General features: G+C 39.5%; 1 protein-coding gene and 1 long non-coding RNA gene across 2 annotated transcripts in view; one reads left to right on the top strand and one right to left on the bottom strand.

The window, feature by feature from the left end:
• LOC140371073 (uncharacterized) overlaps positions 1-6,441 on the top strand; it is a 45,610-nt gene extending 39,169 nt beyond the window's left edge. Inside the window, exon 2 of the long non-coding RNA XR_011928424.1 lies at positions 6,339-6,441. This is a non-coding gene — a long non-coding RNA (uncharacterized lncRNA). The remainder of the gene's footprint in view (positions 1-6,338) is intronic.
• lrrc9 (leucine rich repeat containing 9) lies at positions 1,671-13,161 on the bottom strand. Its single transcript, XM_072458360.1, is given in 32 exon segments — positions 1,671-1,832; positions 1,906-2,026; positions 2,327-2,495; positions 3,006-3,131; positions 4,062-4,130; positions 4,807-5,024; positions 5,685-5,821; positions 6,762-6,901; positions 6,981-7,089; positions 7,171-7,301; positions 7,373-7,495; positions 7,574-7,794; positions 7,874-8,051; positions 8,206-8,340; positions 8,433-8,555; positions 8,641-8,832; positions 8,962-9,081; positions 9,167-9,343; positions 9,429-9,515; positions 9,596-9,753; positions 9,841-9,970; positions 10,462-10,579; positions 10,670-10,846; positions 10,934-11,065; positions 11,143-11,342; positions 11,424-11,579; positions 11,641-11,823; positions 12,198-12,268; positions 12,337-12,400; positions 12,492-12,632; positions 12,723-12,941; positions 13,029-13,161. Coding segments are annotated over 32 exon segments (4,416 nt in total). The 5' UTR covers positions 13,086-13,161; the 3' UTR covers positions 1,671-1,798.
• Positions 13,162-13,281: the final 120 nt, after the last annotated feature.

A 13,281-nucleotide genomic window follows, 5' to 3' on the forward strand; every position in this document is an offset into this window, starting at 1 on the left:
TTCATCCTAATTGTCTGTTTTATCGCTTGTGGGCTTCAAAGGAAACAAATTACAAGAAAATGACAGTAGCAACAATAACTCAATGGCACATTTCCTAAATATAGGCAATAAAGCAAGATTGGTTCTGTATAGAGGATGTTTGTGACAGTAAAAATAAATTCAAGAAATAATATGACTTAAGTTTACTGGTGTAAGTCAATCATTTTCTTTTTGAAAAAAATAAAAAATAAAAATTGATTTACAGAACAGATTATATCAGCAGCTGTGGTCTGGTGTTAAAATGAAAATATTTGTCCTTGCATAAATATTAAGCATCATCCTCCAAACAACATCAACCCCCAGCACAGAACCTGAGCAGGAACCACTCACACTTCATGGAGCAATTATTCAGAGTCTTGGATTAATGGTGTTCCAAATGCACACACAGCACATGTAGGCAGTAGAGCAGCAGTAAGGCCCCCATACAGATCATGTGTTCACTATACGAGTTCATGGCTATATAATCCAACATGTTCAGCAGATTACAGCCACAGCCTTCACAGGAGAGCAGGGAGCGTTCTCTTGTCTCTGACCAGCTCCCTCTTGAGGCCAGCACTATTTCGAGCACATCAAAACAAAACATGTCACATTCCATCCTATTAAACAGCTACTCTCCATGTGTTCCCATCAGCAGCCCAATGTGGGAAAAGCACTGCTAAACATTAACTATTTCAGACTATTGTACTGTTAAAAATATGTAACAGTTGTATGTTGTATATGGTATTTTACGGAAAGGTATTTAATTTAAAACCAACTCTACTGCACAATTATGACATGTGCAATTATCCTTTGCAATACCTAATGCACTGAGCATCAAAATCTGTGCATTAGCTTTTTTCACTGAGTCCATCAGCTGCCATTTGATGTCAGCCATAGCAAAGTAATGACAGTGCACTCACGGGAGCAGTCATTAGCTGTGCGTGATTCTGGGAATTAACACAAATTAAGTGAAGTTAAGTACATGCATTAGAGGGGTTTGTTTGGGCAGAGCTTGTCACTTTTGCCATTGACAAACACTCTGCACGCTCTACAAAATCATAAAATTCTGAAGATGAAGACATATCCTTTCTTTACGAATGTAAGAGTGGTTCAATGGATTTAAATTAAATATAAAAACTCAGTGCGAGTAATTTCAAATGAACAAAGACTTAGCTTACACAGAGCTGTTATTATATAAGATAAGGAAGGTTCATTCCCACCAAAGTTGCAGGCTTTTATAAAGAGGCTATGCGATTATACAGTCAGTAAAATCCATTTGGACCTTACTCCAGATTACATCTTTATCTGAGCATCGACAGATTATTGTCCACAGAGAGGTGTGCTAAAGCTGGATTATCCACTTGTCGGGGATCCATTTGACCTCACTAGATGAGAAAGGCCAGTCGCACACACCCTTACATCTGTGGCTGTTTTTTATTGCTTGTTTGCAGCCACCAATGGCAAAGCAAATGCAATGACACTAATACCCTTCATCCTCAGATTACCACTTTTTGTCATCTGCCGTGAAAACAGACACTTATGTTTATTCATTTTTAAATTTTTTATTTCATTACATTTTCAGATAGCCCATGACCTATGTTCATGAGCTTTTGGGTAATGAGTTCCCTCCACAGGGTGGCTGGACGCTCCCCTAGAGATGGGGTGAGAAGCTCAGTCACACAGGAGGAGCTCGGAGTAGAGCCGCTGCTCCTCCACGTCTGGAGGAGCCAGCTGAGGTGGCTAAGGCATCTGTTCCGGATGTATGGATTAACACACCAAATTACCTATTTGGAGGTTTAGCACCATTTGAGAATCTGGAAAATCAAAAATACTCATGCACAATTGGAATTATGATTACAGTTGCGTGATCTGTGGGTCTTGACTGACCTGCCTTGCTTCTCTGGTTGGGAATATATCATACTCAGGCCGGTACTGGACAGGCTCCCTCCAGTTCGGCGAACTGATCTCTTCTCACTCCGTGCTGGATTCCAGTGTTTGTGCTTATTATCTGGGATCATAAATAAAAAATTGTTAGACTCAGCATAATAAATCACTGTTTATCCAAAGAGGGGCACATCAAGTGGACATAGAATGATCCAATCTTAAATCCTAGTCTCAATAAGGGCTTGATAAATTACTTTGGAGAATTCTCTAACATGTCAACTGTAGATTACCGGTAAGTAAAATTACACTTTTTTTTTTTTTGACAAAACAACAATGGCCATAGTAGAAAAACTCCTTGAGGGATTACACCAACAATACCCATATACATTTGTACAAAGCTTTTGATATACCACACTATACTCACACCAGTAGCTTTGATGTGTCTGGGTCTCATCTACAGAAATCAAAGAAATGTCCTGGATCATGTTCTGTAGCCCTCCGCTCATTGAATTGATGGCTCGTAATGTTGTGTTACGTGACACAAGTGGAAGCAGTCCGGGCAGGTTTATCTCAGAAGTGAACTGCGTGCACGGCTGTGAGGGAAGAAATACATTCAGCTTCGGTGGTCTAAACTCTCTATGCAAACTATTGCTAAACTGTGGCTACTAGGGTTTAAGAAAGTACACTTAAATATAGTACAACACATGATGTTTATATTTGTAATGAGGAAACTGTTCTCATGTTCACATTTAGCTCAACACGCAGAGGGGGTTGTGTTGACCTGGCTAATAGGGGCTAAATCCACTGGTGCATTATCGGCCAGGCACATTTCATCTAATCAGCAGGATGATGCCAGTAGGCTTAGGCTGCTTTTAATTCAGAGCTGCCGGAGAATTACTGTGCTGACTCTTATTACAGCAGCATGGAATCACTAACATTCACTGACTCTGATCCGGGTTATTCTGATTTACAGAAGCCCACTGTTTACATAATGTGATGGTGATGCTGTTTATACCATAGAACTTGTTTGTTTGTTGTAGTTAAAAAGGTGGACATGAACGGTCTAGTACAGCCAGTAGTGATGGAGTCTAGCGTGTTCTTACAGAGGACTCTTCGATGAGCAGTTCAGCTCTGGTCCTCTCCTCCACAGTCACAGCCACTCCATCCAAAATCTGCAGCTGAGGCAAGCGCAGAATCAAAGGGGGTCTATGGACGGAGTTACGGGCCACCTACAAAGATAGTTAATAAATGTAGTTTTGTCTGTATAGGTTCTTACAACTACAACAACTACTACTATAACTACAACTACAACAAATAATGCTCATCATCATCATTCTTATTACTGTTATTGTTATTCATATTATTACTTTTAAGAAGACTCCTCCGAAGGGAAATGGGACTGCTGAATGGTCTGGGCTAGATTTTGAGTTGTTACCAGTTGTGTTACTTCTTATCTGTAGTTTGGATTGGAAGATAATGAACTTAACCGTATTCCTACATTCCCAGTGTGTGAGACCCATCTGATTCTCTTATATGTGCTCAGCTGAGTCTTTAGCCTTGAACCAGACTCAAAAGGAGGAGCATGCCATGAGAAGTCCAGTTGAGAGGCCCGGCATTAGCAGAGTGGCAAAGTAATGATTTTATGTGGGCAATAATTTTACATTCTGTCTCATGGGGGACTTTTGGCTTGGGTTTGAACCTCCAAAGAGAGAGCAAGGGACTTGGTGGCTTAGGTCTCATCATCAGCTGCAGATGGGTAATATAACCAGGCCAATAGTGTTTTTTCTTTTTGTCAGCAGATTTGTATGTGATGTTGGCCAGTTTGGCATAGCAGAAGCTGCAACACTGGGTTAACAAATAATGGAAATACATTTATAAAGCCGCAAAGCACTGAATTTACTATGCAAATAGCCACTAACCATAAGACTTAATTCATAAATGTTTCAGGTACTGCTCTACTAAAAATAGACAATTTATTATGAAAAATAAAAAATAATCTAAAACTTAACTAGGAGCTTAGTGACATCTATCCCCCCACACAAGCGTATGTCCGTTTGACTGCATAAGGAAATACTGCAACAATGGATTCTGTTGTGTCCTCTCAGGCTTTTTGTCTGTCTCTCTATGTGCGGACCTAAGCAAAGAGAGAAAACACTTACGGGGTTGCCGATCACACAGAGCTCTGTAAGCAATGGGAGGACATCTAGGTTCTCCAACTCTGCAATCTCCTGTCAAAGGCCAGATACACATTATGTCCAAACGTTTCTATGACAAAGAATATATATGACATATGCAGCACATTGAATATTTCATTTGTGCATGATTAACTGTGTGAGCCTGTATTAATCTCACAAGAGTCCGGACAGGCCACATAGCAAGGGAGAGCTTTATAACTGAACTTGGCTGTGATTCAAAAGAGGCCCCCACTGGGAGAAGCACTGTGCTGGATGATTGCTGTATTTTCCTAATTGAATGCATGAAAACATTAAGGCGTGAAGGAGAACAGGACATAAAAGTGCAAATGACTTGTGCCCATTGAGGAGGAGATGTGGACTGAGAGGCTGATTACATGTTATCCTGATTGTCTTCATACATACATCTGTGACCTTCAATCAAACTTGATTCTGCTTAATGCTACCCCTCGCATGCAACAGCGGGTTGGTAATGACTCATGATTGCTATACTTCATGTCTTACTTTGCAAACGCCAAAAGTAATACTGCTCCAATTTGAATAAAATGCATTCTCAAACATCTGACCCATTTAGCACAGAAAGCAATCAGTAAAAGTTGGTAGCACTGTGACCTTGATGGTCTCTTTAAGAAATCAGTGCAATGTGAGTCTCTCAAGCATTCTCTGAAAGCTTCGAAAAAACACAAAAGCCAGGCCCAGAGGAATACAGTACCTGTAGCCTGTTGGAGCCCAGGTTGAGCTTCCGCAGCTCTGTCATGTGCTCCAGGTAGCTAAGCTCACAGACACGGTTCTCTGACAAGTGCAGATCTACAAGTGCAGTCTGCCCAACAAAAGAGGTTTCTGAAAATAATTTTATCCTATTTTTATCCAGCACTAGTTCTCTCAGAAGGTGGAGTCCTTCCAGTCCTTCTACCTGGCTGATCTCATTGCCTATGGACAAAGAAAGCTCTTATAAGCATTTAATGTGAATACAATAATATGTAGTTATGAACACAAAGTTTCAAACAGATTTTAGTCAAGGAATAATAATGTATTTTACCACACTTTTTGTTGCACTCAGTTGTCGGTATTTCTTTAGTCTAAACTAAAAAAACAAATACCGTACTTTATTGGTTTCAGATGTGTGAATGTCTGCCAGGAAAGGCAATAATATGGCATATTTACACTTATTTAAATTTAAATGTATGATATAATATGCATGGCTACTGCATTTCTTAAAAATAAATACAGAAAATTATCACATGGGCTTGTGCTGGTGCTGGTAAAGGATATCACAATATTTAAAAAAAATTATTGTAGAAAATATATCAAAAGCCTTCTCTTAGTAAGGGTTAAATAAAATACTGGGGCATTTACAGCTTGTTTTCTTCAGAGAGAAGAACCAAACTAATTTTCAGACAAAGCATTATATTTGAGGGGCAAAGCCAAAGAAAAACTCCCTCTCGCAGCCTCAAAGCTGTAAAGAGATTGTTAAAATGTGCTGTTTTGTCTAAGGTGGACTCTAGTCTATGGGAGGTCTGAGGCCTTTTTACTGTCTATAGTTGATAATAACAGGCTTTGTTAGAGGGGCACTATGTCAACCATACATGCCTCGAAGAAAGAGTGCCTTCAGATTGGTGAACCTGCTGAGCTGAAGATTGGCTATATTGGAGATGCCATTGTGACTCAAATGTAGCTCCTCCAGATTACCCATCAGCGGCTCCAGACTGCCAAATGGTACAGCTTCCCTTAAACACCAGCAAAAAAATAAATAAAACAGTGGTAACATCTGTGCTGAAAGAAACCCAGAGCTCCTGCTGCCTCATTTCACCCACCAGAGCTTAAACCACCTGAAGGAGAAAAATAAAACCAAAAGAGAGCAGTCACAAAAGAGCTACATAAAACTGTATTGGTTTTATCTGTTATACAACAAAACGGGTTATAAAGAAATCAACAAGAAGCCTGGCAGTCTTCACCAGAGGGTCATCTATTATGAACAGTTGAAAAAGATAAACAATAACTTTTTCCACTAAGCATGGTTACTGACTCATGCACATATATTATTGCTTATTTAAGACCTAAATGTGTCTGCATGTTCTCCCCGTGTTACCGTGGGTTCTCTTCGGGTTCTCCGGCTTCCTCCCACTGTCCAAAGACATGCATGTGTTAGGCAAAATTGGTGACTCTAAATTGGCCCTAGTGAATGAATGTGAGAGTGAATGGCTGTCTGTAATGTCTATGTCTCTGTGTCGGCCCTGTGACGAGTTGAGTTGGCCACTGTCCAGGGTGTGCCCCGCCTAAGGCCCGAAGTCACTGGGATAAGCTCCAGTCACCCGCAACCCCGAAAGGGAACAATCGGTAGAAAATGGATGGATGGATGGATGTACATATAAATAAGATATTGGCAAGATGTGTACAGCCAGTATTGCAACTGTTGAATATTAGCGTAGAGGGAGCAGAGGCAAATGGATTGGAGAGTGCTGCCCTCTACAGGTTCAAGGCCAAATTACTAGGAAACTGTATCAACTGTAATACAAGAATACTAAGAAATTCTTGAAACTAATCAAGCTGTACGTCCTTCCAAAGTCTCATCCCCAGTTCACATTATACTGTCTGTCTAATAAAGCCTACGAGCCACCAAAGAATCCTTAAAAAACTTAAAGATGAAACAAAGGAGTGAAAAGAAACCTGTTGAGCTTGGCCTGTCCATGTTGGCCGTAGCCGCTGGAGTGGACTTTGTTGTGTAGAATCTGCCGGTTTGTCAGGTGAGCTTGGGCCTTCTGTCGTGGCTGCATGGACTCAATATGGTTGTAGTTCAGACTGAGAGACTGTTAATGATAATATTGTATAATTAATGTTTTAAAGCTTCAGCATGAAACAGGTATGGACGTTTTTTTATATTATTACTTTTATATTAGGCAGGTAGATGAGGCCGTAGAAGGAGGTGAGGTTGTTGTGATCCAAGTTTACACTTCGCAGGTTGTTGAACAAGTCAGCTGGAGACAGATCAACCACTCTGGAAGAGTAGAGGCCACAATAATTACAAAATAATCTGAAAAACATCTGTTTTTCTTTTTCACTAAACACAGGTCATTACCTAATGGAGCTGGATGGCAAGGAAAGATGAGTAATCTCAGAGTAGTTTGAATGGCCCAGCTTCTCAGACACCATGTCCGACGTTAATCTTCCACAAAACATGTCCTTTGCATTTTCACATTCAGTTACTTCCTATGAAAACCAAAAATATTAAAAGGAAAAGCTAACGATTAAAGGTGTTATTGACCTTTGCAACCTCTTACCACAGCGAAACCGTCCAAAGCTTTCAGTGAAGGTATTTGAAAGACCACGTAAATGCGATAATTTTCTAGTTTCTGAACTAATGGATTCCCATGCAGATCCAGAATGATGAGGTTTGTTAATCCCTACAAAATGGACAGTAATTCAACAATGCATGAAATGAGCATGAATGGAATATTGTAAGAAACAAATTAAATGCAAACCTTCAGATAAAATATATCTCGAGTTGTAGAAATGTGGTTGTTGCAGATATACAGCTCCAAAAGTGATCGAACTCTCTGAATCCCATGCAGAGACGTGATGTGGTTATTGTCCAGAGAGAGAAAGGTGAGGCTGGGCAGCTGCTCTAAAACCGCAGCTTCCAAAACAGACAGTTGATTTCCATCTAAACTTAGTCTGCTTAAAGAGCTAAGTTTCAATATACCTGTACAAAATACAGGGATTTATATCTTCTGTTAAATTCTACACCGAAGCAATAATACTTAGTGAGTTGTATCTCTCACCAGTGACGGTAGTGATGTTATTGTTATTTAGTGAAAGTTCTTCTAACTTGCGACAGCGTTCAAGTCCTTCCACTTTGGTGATGTCATTATCATTAAAGGAGGCCCAGCGCAGGTTTACCAGTCCGCTAAGATTAGACAGCTTAGAAATCCCCAGGCCATCAAGGTTTAGGGCTGTTATCTGCGGAATAGTATGCGACATGCTCAAACAAACACATACAAACGCAATATAATATGCAATGAATAATCAAAAAGCTGTATGTGAGTATAGTGGTTAAAAAGCCAAATATGAAATACGAGGCAGTGTAACACAATGGCTTAAAACAATACAGCACCTTTGACATCCAGTCTGGCTGAAGACTCATGTTCCACGTATCGTGACTGAGTCCACATAAGTAGTGTGCAGTAGAGAGCAGGCTGAGGCTTCGGGGAAGTTCAGTGAATGTAGAAGAATGCACTAAAAGACAAGTCTGTAATGATGTAAAAGATGATTACAAAAACAGCTGATTTTGCTTTAATAAAGAGCATTCATTCATACTCATACGCTCAAGCCAATGTTCACCTGAGTGATTCTTGTGTCTGCAGCTTGCACAGCCTCAGCAGCGTCCTCCTCCGTGATGAGCTCATCATCCAGGTGTGTGAGGGACTTCAGACCTGCCAATACGGTCTTTCGGACTGACTCTGCCTGTAAGACACAAGATGATACCACTTTGAGACACACTCCAGACTAATAAAGCAATTTAATATATGAGATACTTTTTAGCACCAACCCTTTTCCATGGATTGTGTCTTGTGTCCAGTCGAAGCAGAGCTGCTGTGTGCTTGGTCAGGACAGTCATGTCTTCTCTGGCCCTGGTCAGTTTGTTCCAACTCACATCAAGGTCTTTGAGCTTTGGTAAGCCCCTCATTCCTTCAAGGGTAACCAAGCGATTGAAGCTAGCATCCAAAAACTCAAGATTGTGCTGAAATATTAAGTTACATGATGATAAAAATAATTTGTTATGTTATCAAATCAACATTTGGATCAGAGTTTAACCTAGTGTGAATGTACTAATTCTTAATGATTCAAACTAGTCTGTTACATTGTTTACCATGTGGCGGATGTCATCCAGATGTGTGAAGTCATTAAAGCTGATACAAAGACGATGAAGAGCTGGGAGGCGGGAAATGTCCTTCAGCTTGCTCAGACTGTTGCCATGTAGGTTCAGCACCTGAAGATTGAACCCTCAGATGTCACTCATTGAATGAATGATAAAACATTAGAGTTGAATCTGTAGATAAATTCCAGAGACTTACAGTTATCTGACTGAAGGCATTTGCCTGCGCCACATTGAGCAGTATTTTGTCATCAAGGCTCAACAGTCGAGGCAGTGGCTTTAGCACTGGTTCCATTTTGAGCACTTCCCTGTCCACAATGATCGCACTGGGTGAAGTACCATTTTTCTCTGTGTTATGGTTAGCCTTTTCTGAATTCTAATAAAAATGGTACATAGTTATGAATAAACGTATTAATCTGACTTAAAAATAATTAATTAAATTAAATTAAAAAAATAATTACCATGGTGACATATTCAAAATATACGATGTACTCTGGTAGAACGAGGTCATTGTCAAACATGAACCATTTTCTCTGCTGACGACAGGACTCTTCTTTAGTTGACTCAGGTTCTTTTGAAGAAAAACACAGAAAGATTACATTACAATTCATTTTAGAAGCTGTTTCACTCAATTTGCTGTTTTCTTACCTTCGCTAGTGTTACTGCGTTTAGTGCCAATGTTGTGGTACACAGAATGGGCTGTGGGGTAGTTGTTTTTTTCCACAGATTCACCATTTCTTACTGGCGTGCTGTTTCCTCGAAATACTTTGGAAAGAATAACCCAACCTATATTCAACAAAGGTGATAATTATAGTAATTGATCAGACAAGTTAAGTAAATTATTAGAAAATGAGAACAAAATTAAAACTGCACCATTAAGAAGGCCGTCATCCATCATATGGAAGGAACTGTGGCTGGTACTGGACCTGGCTCTCGCAATACGGTTCTGTTCACTTAGATACAGGCTGTTGGACAGAGGAACAGCCGCTTCTCTTCCTAGAGCCTGGTAGATATTAGGGGTGGGCGATACCACAGGTACTTTGAGGGTCATTTTTATACCAATGTGTTTGATACAAATAATGAAAAGAAAATGACTCTGACATGTCTGAAATGAATACCTAGGTTTAAGATGTACATACTTGATATTTGCATATCAGTATCAATACCCACATTAATGAGTCTGTATCAATATATCAATAACCCAATATCAATACTTATATCCTTAAATGATACCTTATATTAAAGTAAACTGATTGCATTTTTACATTTTTAAGTTTTTGTGACACTGTTGCACTCATGACTGTGCAATCTGCCATAGTGTGTGTTTTTGTAAATTCTTCATTTAGTTGAACAGTGCCTGTCCACCAAAAACATTGTAAACATTATTATAAAATGCCTCAGTTGAACAAAGAATTTAAGAAATGCAGATTGTGAAAGTGAAGAAACAGAACTTTGAAGGTGATTTGCCAACTAATCCAAATACATTTTGTGTACCTTAAATTGTTCAGCTGTTTTGAAGCCATTCTCTAGAATGTGCAAAATGTCCTCCTTTTCAGGAACTTTTCCTGGGTTAGGGACATAAAACAAGTGATCCAGTCTTCGTCTGTAATTCCTAGTTTAACAGTGCAAAGTTTATAGTTATACTGTGATATACTTTGTTACAGTGAATACATTATTTCTGTCATCATCAATCAGTACTTACTGGGAAAGGCATGAAGATTTGTCACTGAGTACTACCTGAAGTTTCTCTTCAAACCGCAGCTTTAGAGCAGTGTTGTGAATACGAATAACTTTGCTGATTTTTATTCCAGTAATGTCATAGACCCTGTAATCCGAGTGAGAGAAGCGCGAATGAAGGAGGTCACAACAGGAAGAAAACCTGTTGAAAACAAAAAACTAAATAATCAACACCAAGTAAGCCCTAAGAGGGTTATGAGTCATGACCATTACATAACACAGTAAGTACCACGGGTCTGTGGAACAGCCTTCCTCAAAACGAATGTTTCCAACACTTTCGAGTTCCATCAAGAGAAACTGGGTGGCATATTCCGTACAGCTCATGATATGAGCAACATCTCGATCATGGAGGGCTTCCAGTCTGAATAGAGGAACATGCTTTAATAGTAGCAGACACATGACATCCAAACATGTATCCAAACCATCATATGACCTTACTCGTTCATCTTTTGGTCCCACAGTGCCAGTCTTTCTTTTATTGAGTCCATTTTCATGATGATTTTTTCTTCCATTTCTGACTCTGGACTGATGACATTATTTTCACCTTGAGAGTTTACTCTACGAGACTGGTTATCCTCTGAGCAATGTTCTGTGGACTCTTTGCTGTCACTTGTCACTCGCAAGAGCTCACGTTCCAGCTGCACAAACACATAACAACATGGTCTAATAATCTTTGTGCTTTTGTTCAAACTTAAAATTAAAACATGTTAGTACAATACATTTTTTAGTGAATGACTTAACGTCCTGATGCTTTCTTCAGGGATCTGGAGCTCTGTTTGTTTTTTCTCCATCAGCCTGTGCACTGTCTCTGCCAGATTCCTCTGAACTATGCGCACACGCAATTTGTAGTACATCACTTTCTTTAGTACGGTGGACTGAAAAGAAAAGAAATTCAGCCGTCCAAATTCAATGAAACATCCAAATATAAGAGCTTACTTCAGCAACTTCTTTGACTTGGCTGCTCGACACATGGTAAGTATCGAGGCAGAGAAGGCCAGGCATGTGATACAGAACATGTGTTGCATAGTTACAGAGCAGACAGACTGGATTAGGACCTGATGTCGGGTCATTGAGAGCTAGCTCTGTGAGTTGTGGTAGATGAGCAAGGTAAGTCAGTTCCTGAGGCAGACAAATATTACATGTTAAATTGTTATGAAAGAATTATAAAACTAGAAAACTACCGTTTTCAAATTGGAAAAGAAAACACATTAACACCTGGATGTATCTAACTTCCTTTTGTTTAGCCATATACAGTACAGTATCTTTGTCCATCTTTGCTCTGTGGAAACTAGCACGGAGGTGTTCTTCATCAATTACTCAACCAATCACTAAAATAAATCTATTAGACTCCAATGTATCCAAGAACCCAAATATTCGCATTTCCACTGATATTCAGTTCTAAAGAAGACTTATACTGCCAAATGGATTTATTCCAGATGAAATTACCTGGTTCTGGGATCATATTAGAGCATGGTTAACACATTTAACAGTACCTTAAAGGATTTAATTCGGTTTCCAGACAGGTTGAGGTTTTGCAGGTTAACATTAGGTTCCAAAATGTCTCCTGAAAGGTTGTTAAAACATGTTAAAATCAATTTAATTCACACCATGAATACTTGGGATGAAACTTACCAATTGTTTCAATACAGTTGCCGGCAAGATTTAATTCTCTAAGTTTTTTAAGGTTGTCAAGCCCCTAAACAAGACAACAACAGATATCAACAGAAAAATATATAAATGTATAATGAACAAAGGGGTTAGTTCTATATAGACCATAGGCAGATCACCTGTATCTCACTGAGGCAGTTGTTGTTGAGCCAGAGGACTTGTAGCTGGACCAGCATTTGCAAATTCTGTATCGTGCTAATTTGATTGTCATAAAGATAAAGTTTATCTAGTTGTAAACATTTCTCTAGGCCAGTAATGTCCTGGAAGCGAAAAAATAATATTAGTTGTTTGGCTCATTCAGGTGTTATGTGGTTTTAACATTGACTGATTTCAATAATTGACCACCTTACCATGACTTGGCACTGAACTACCCAGAGCTCACGGAGCATTGGGCAGCACTGCAGACCTTCAATGATCTCTAAGTTCTGACCTACTACGATCAACTGACACAGCCTGGGGAAAAACGAGAGTCCAACCATGCGAGGGAAACCAGAGAAGAATATCTCCAGGGAGCTGACAGACGCTCCTTCCTGTTCTATTTTGTCATGAGATACTCCATTGGCCATACACTGTGAGATGGAACAAGCCAGGAGTCAGAAGATGAGTTAGGAAGATGTAAGAATCTAGAGTAAAAATATAGAAAGTTGATTTCTCACCAGTTCCTTGAGAATCTCGTCATCATCACGAACCTTGCCTTTTTCACCGTGTGTCATGATGGTTGAAGATGTTACTGAAGATGTTACTTTTCAAAAGGTCTCAGCACCATTGTCCCCACACACGCCTTTCTGCTGCACAGTGGAACACATACAGGATTAAGTGTGGAAGTTTAAGTCAGTTATTTAACTTGACACTAGCTAAACCTTCTAAAGCTAGGAAAAGTAGCTAACTCAATACATAAGCATGAACGTG

This window comes from Eucyclogobius newberryi, unplaced genomic scaffold (assembly GCF_026437365.1).
Source record: "Eucyclogobius newberryi isolate DKJ021-1_F unplaced genomic scaffold, fEucNew1.0.hap1 SCAF_21, whole genome shotgun sequence".
Taxonomy (NCBI): domain Eukaryota; kingdom Metazoa; phylum Chordata; class Actinopteri; order Gobiiformes; family Gobiidae; genus Eucyclogobius; species Eucyclogobius newberryi.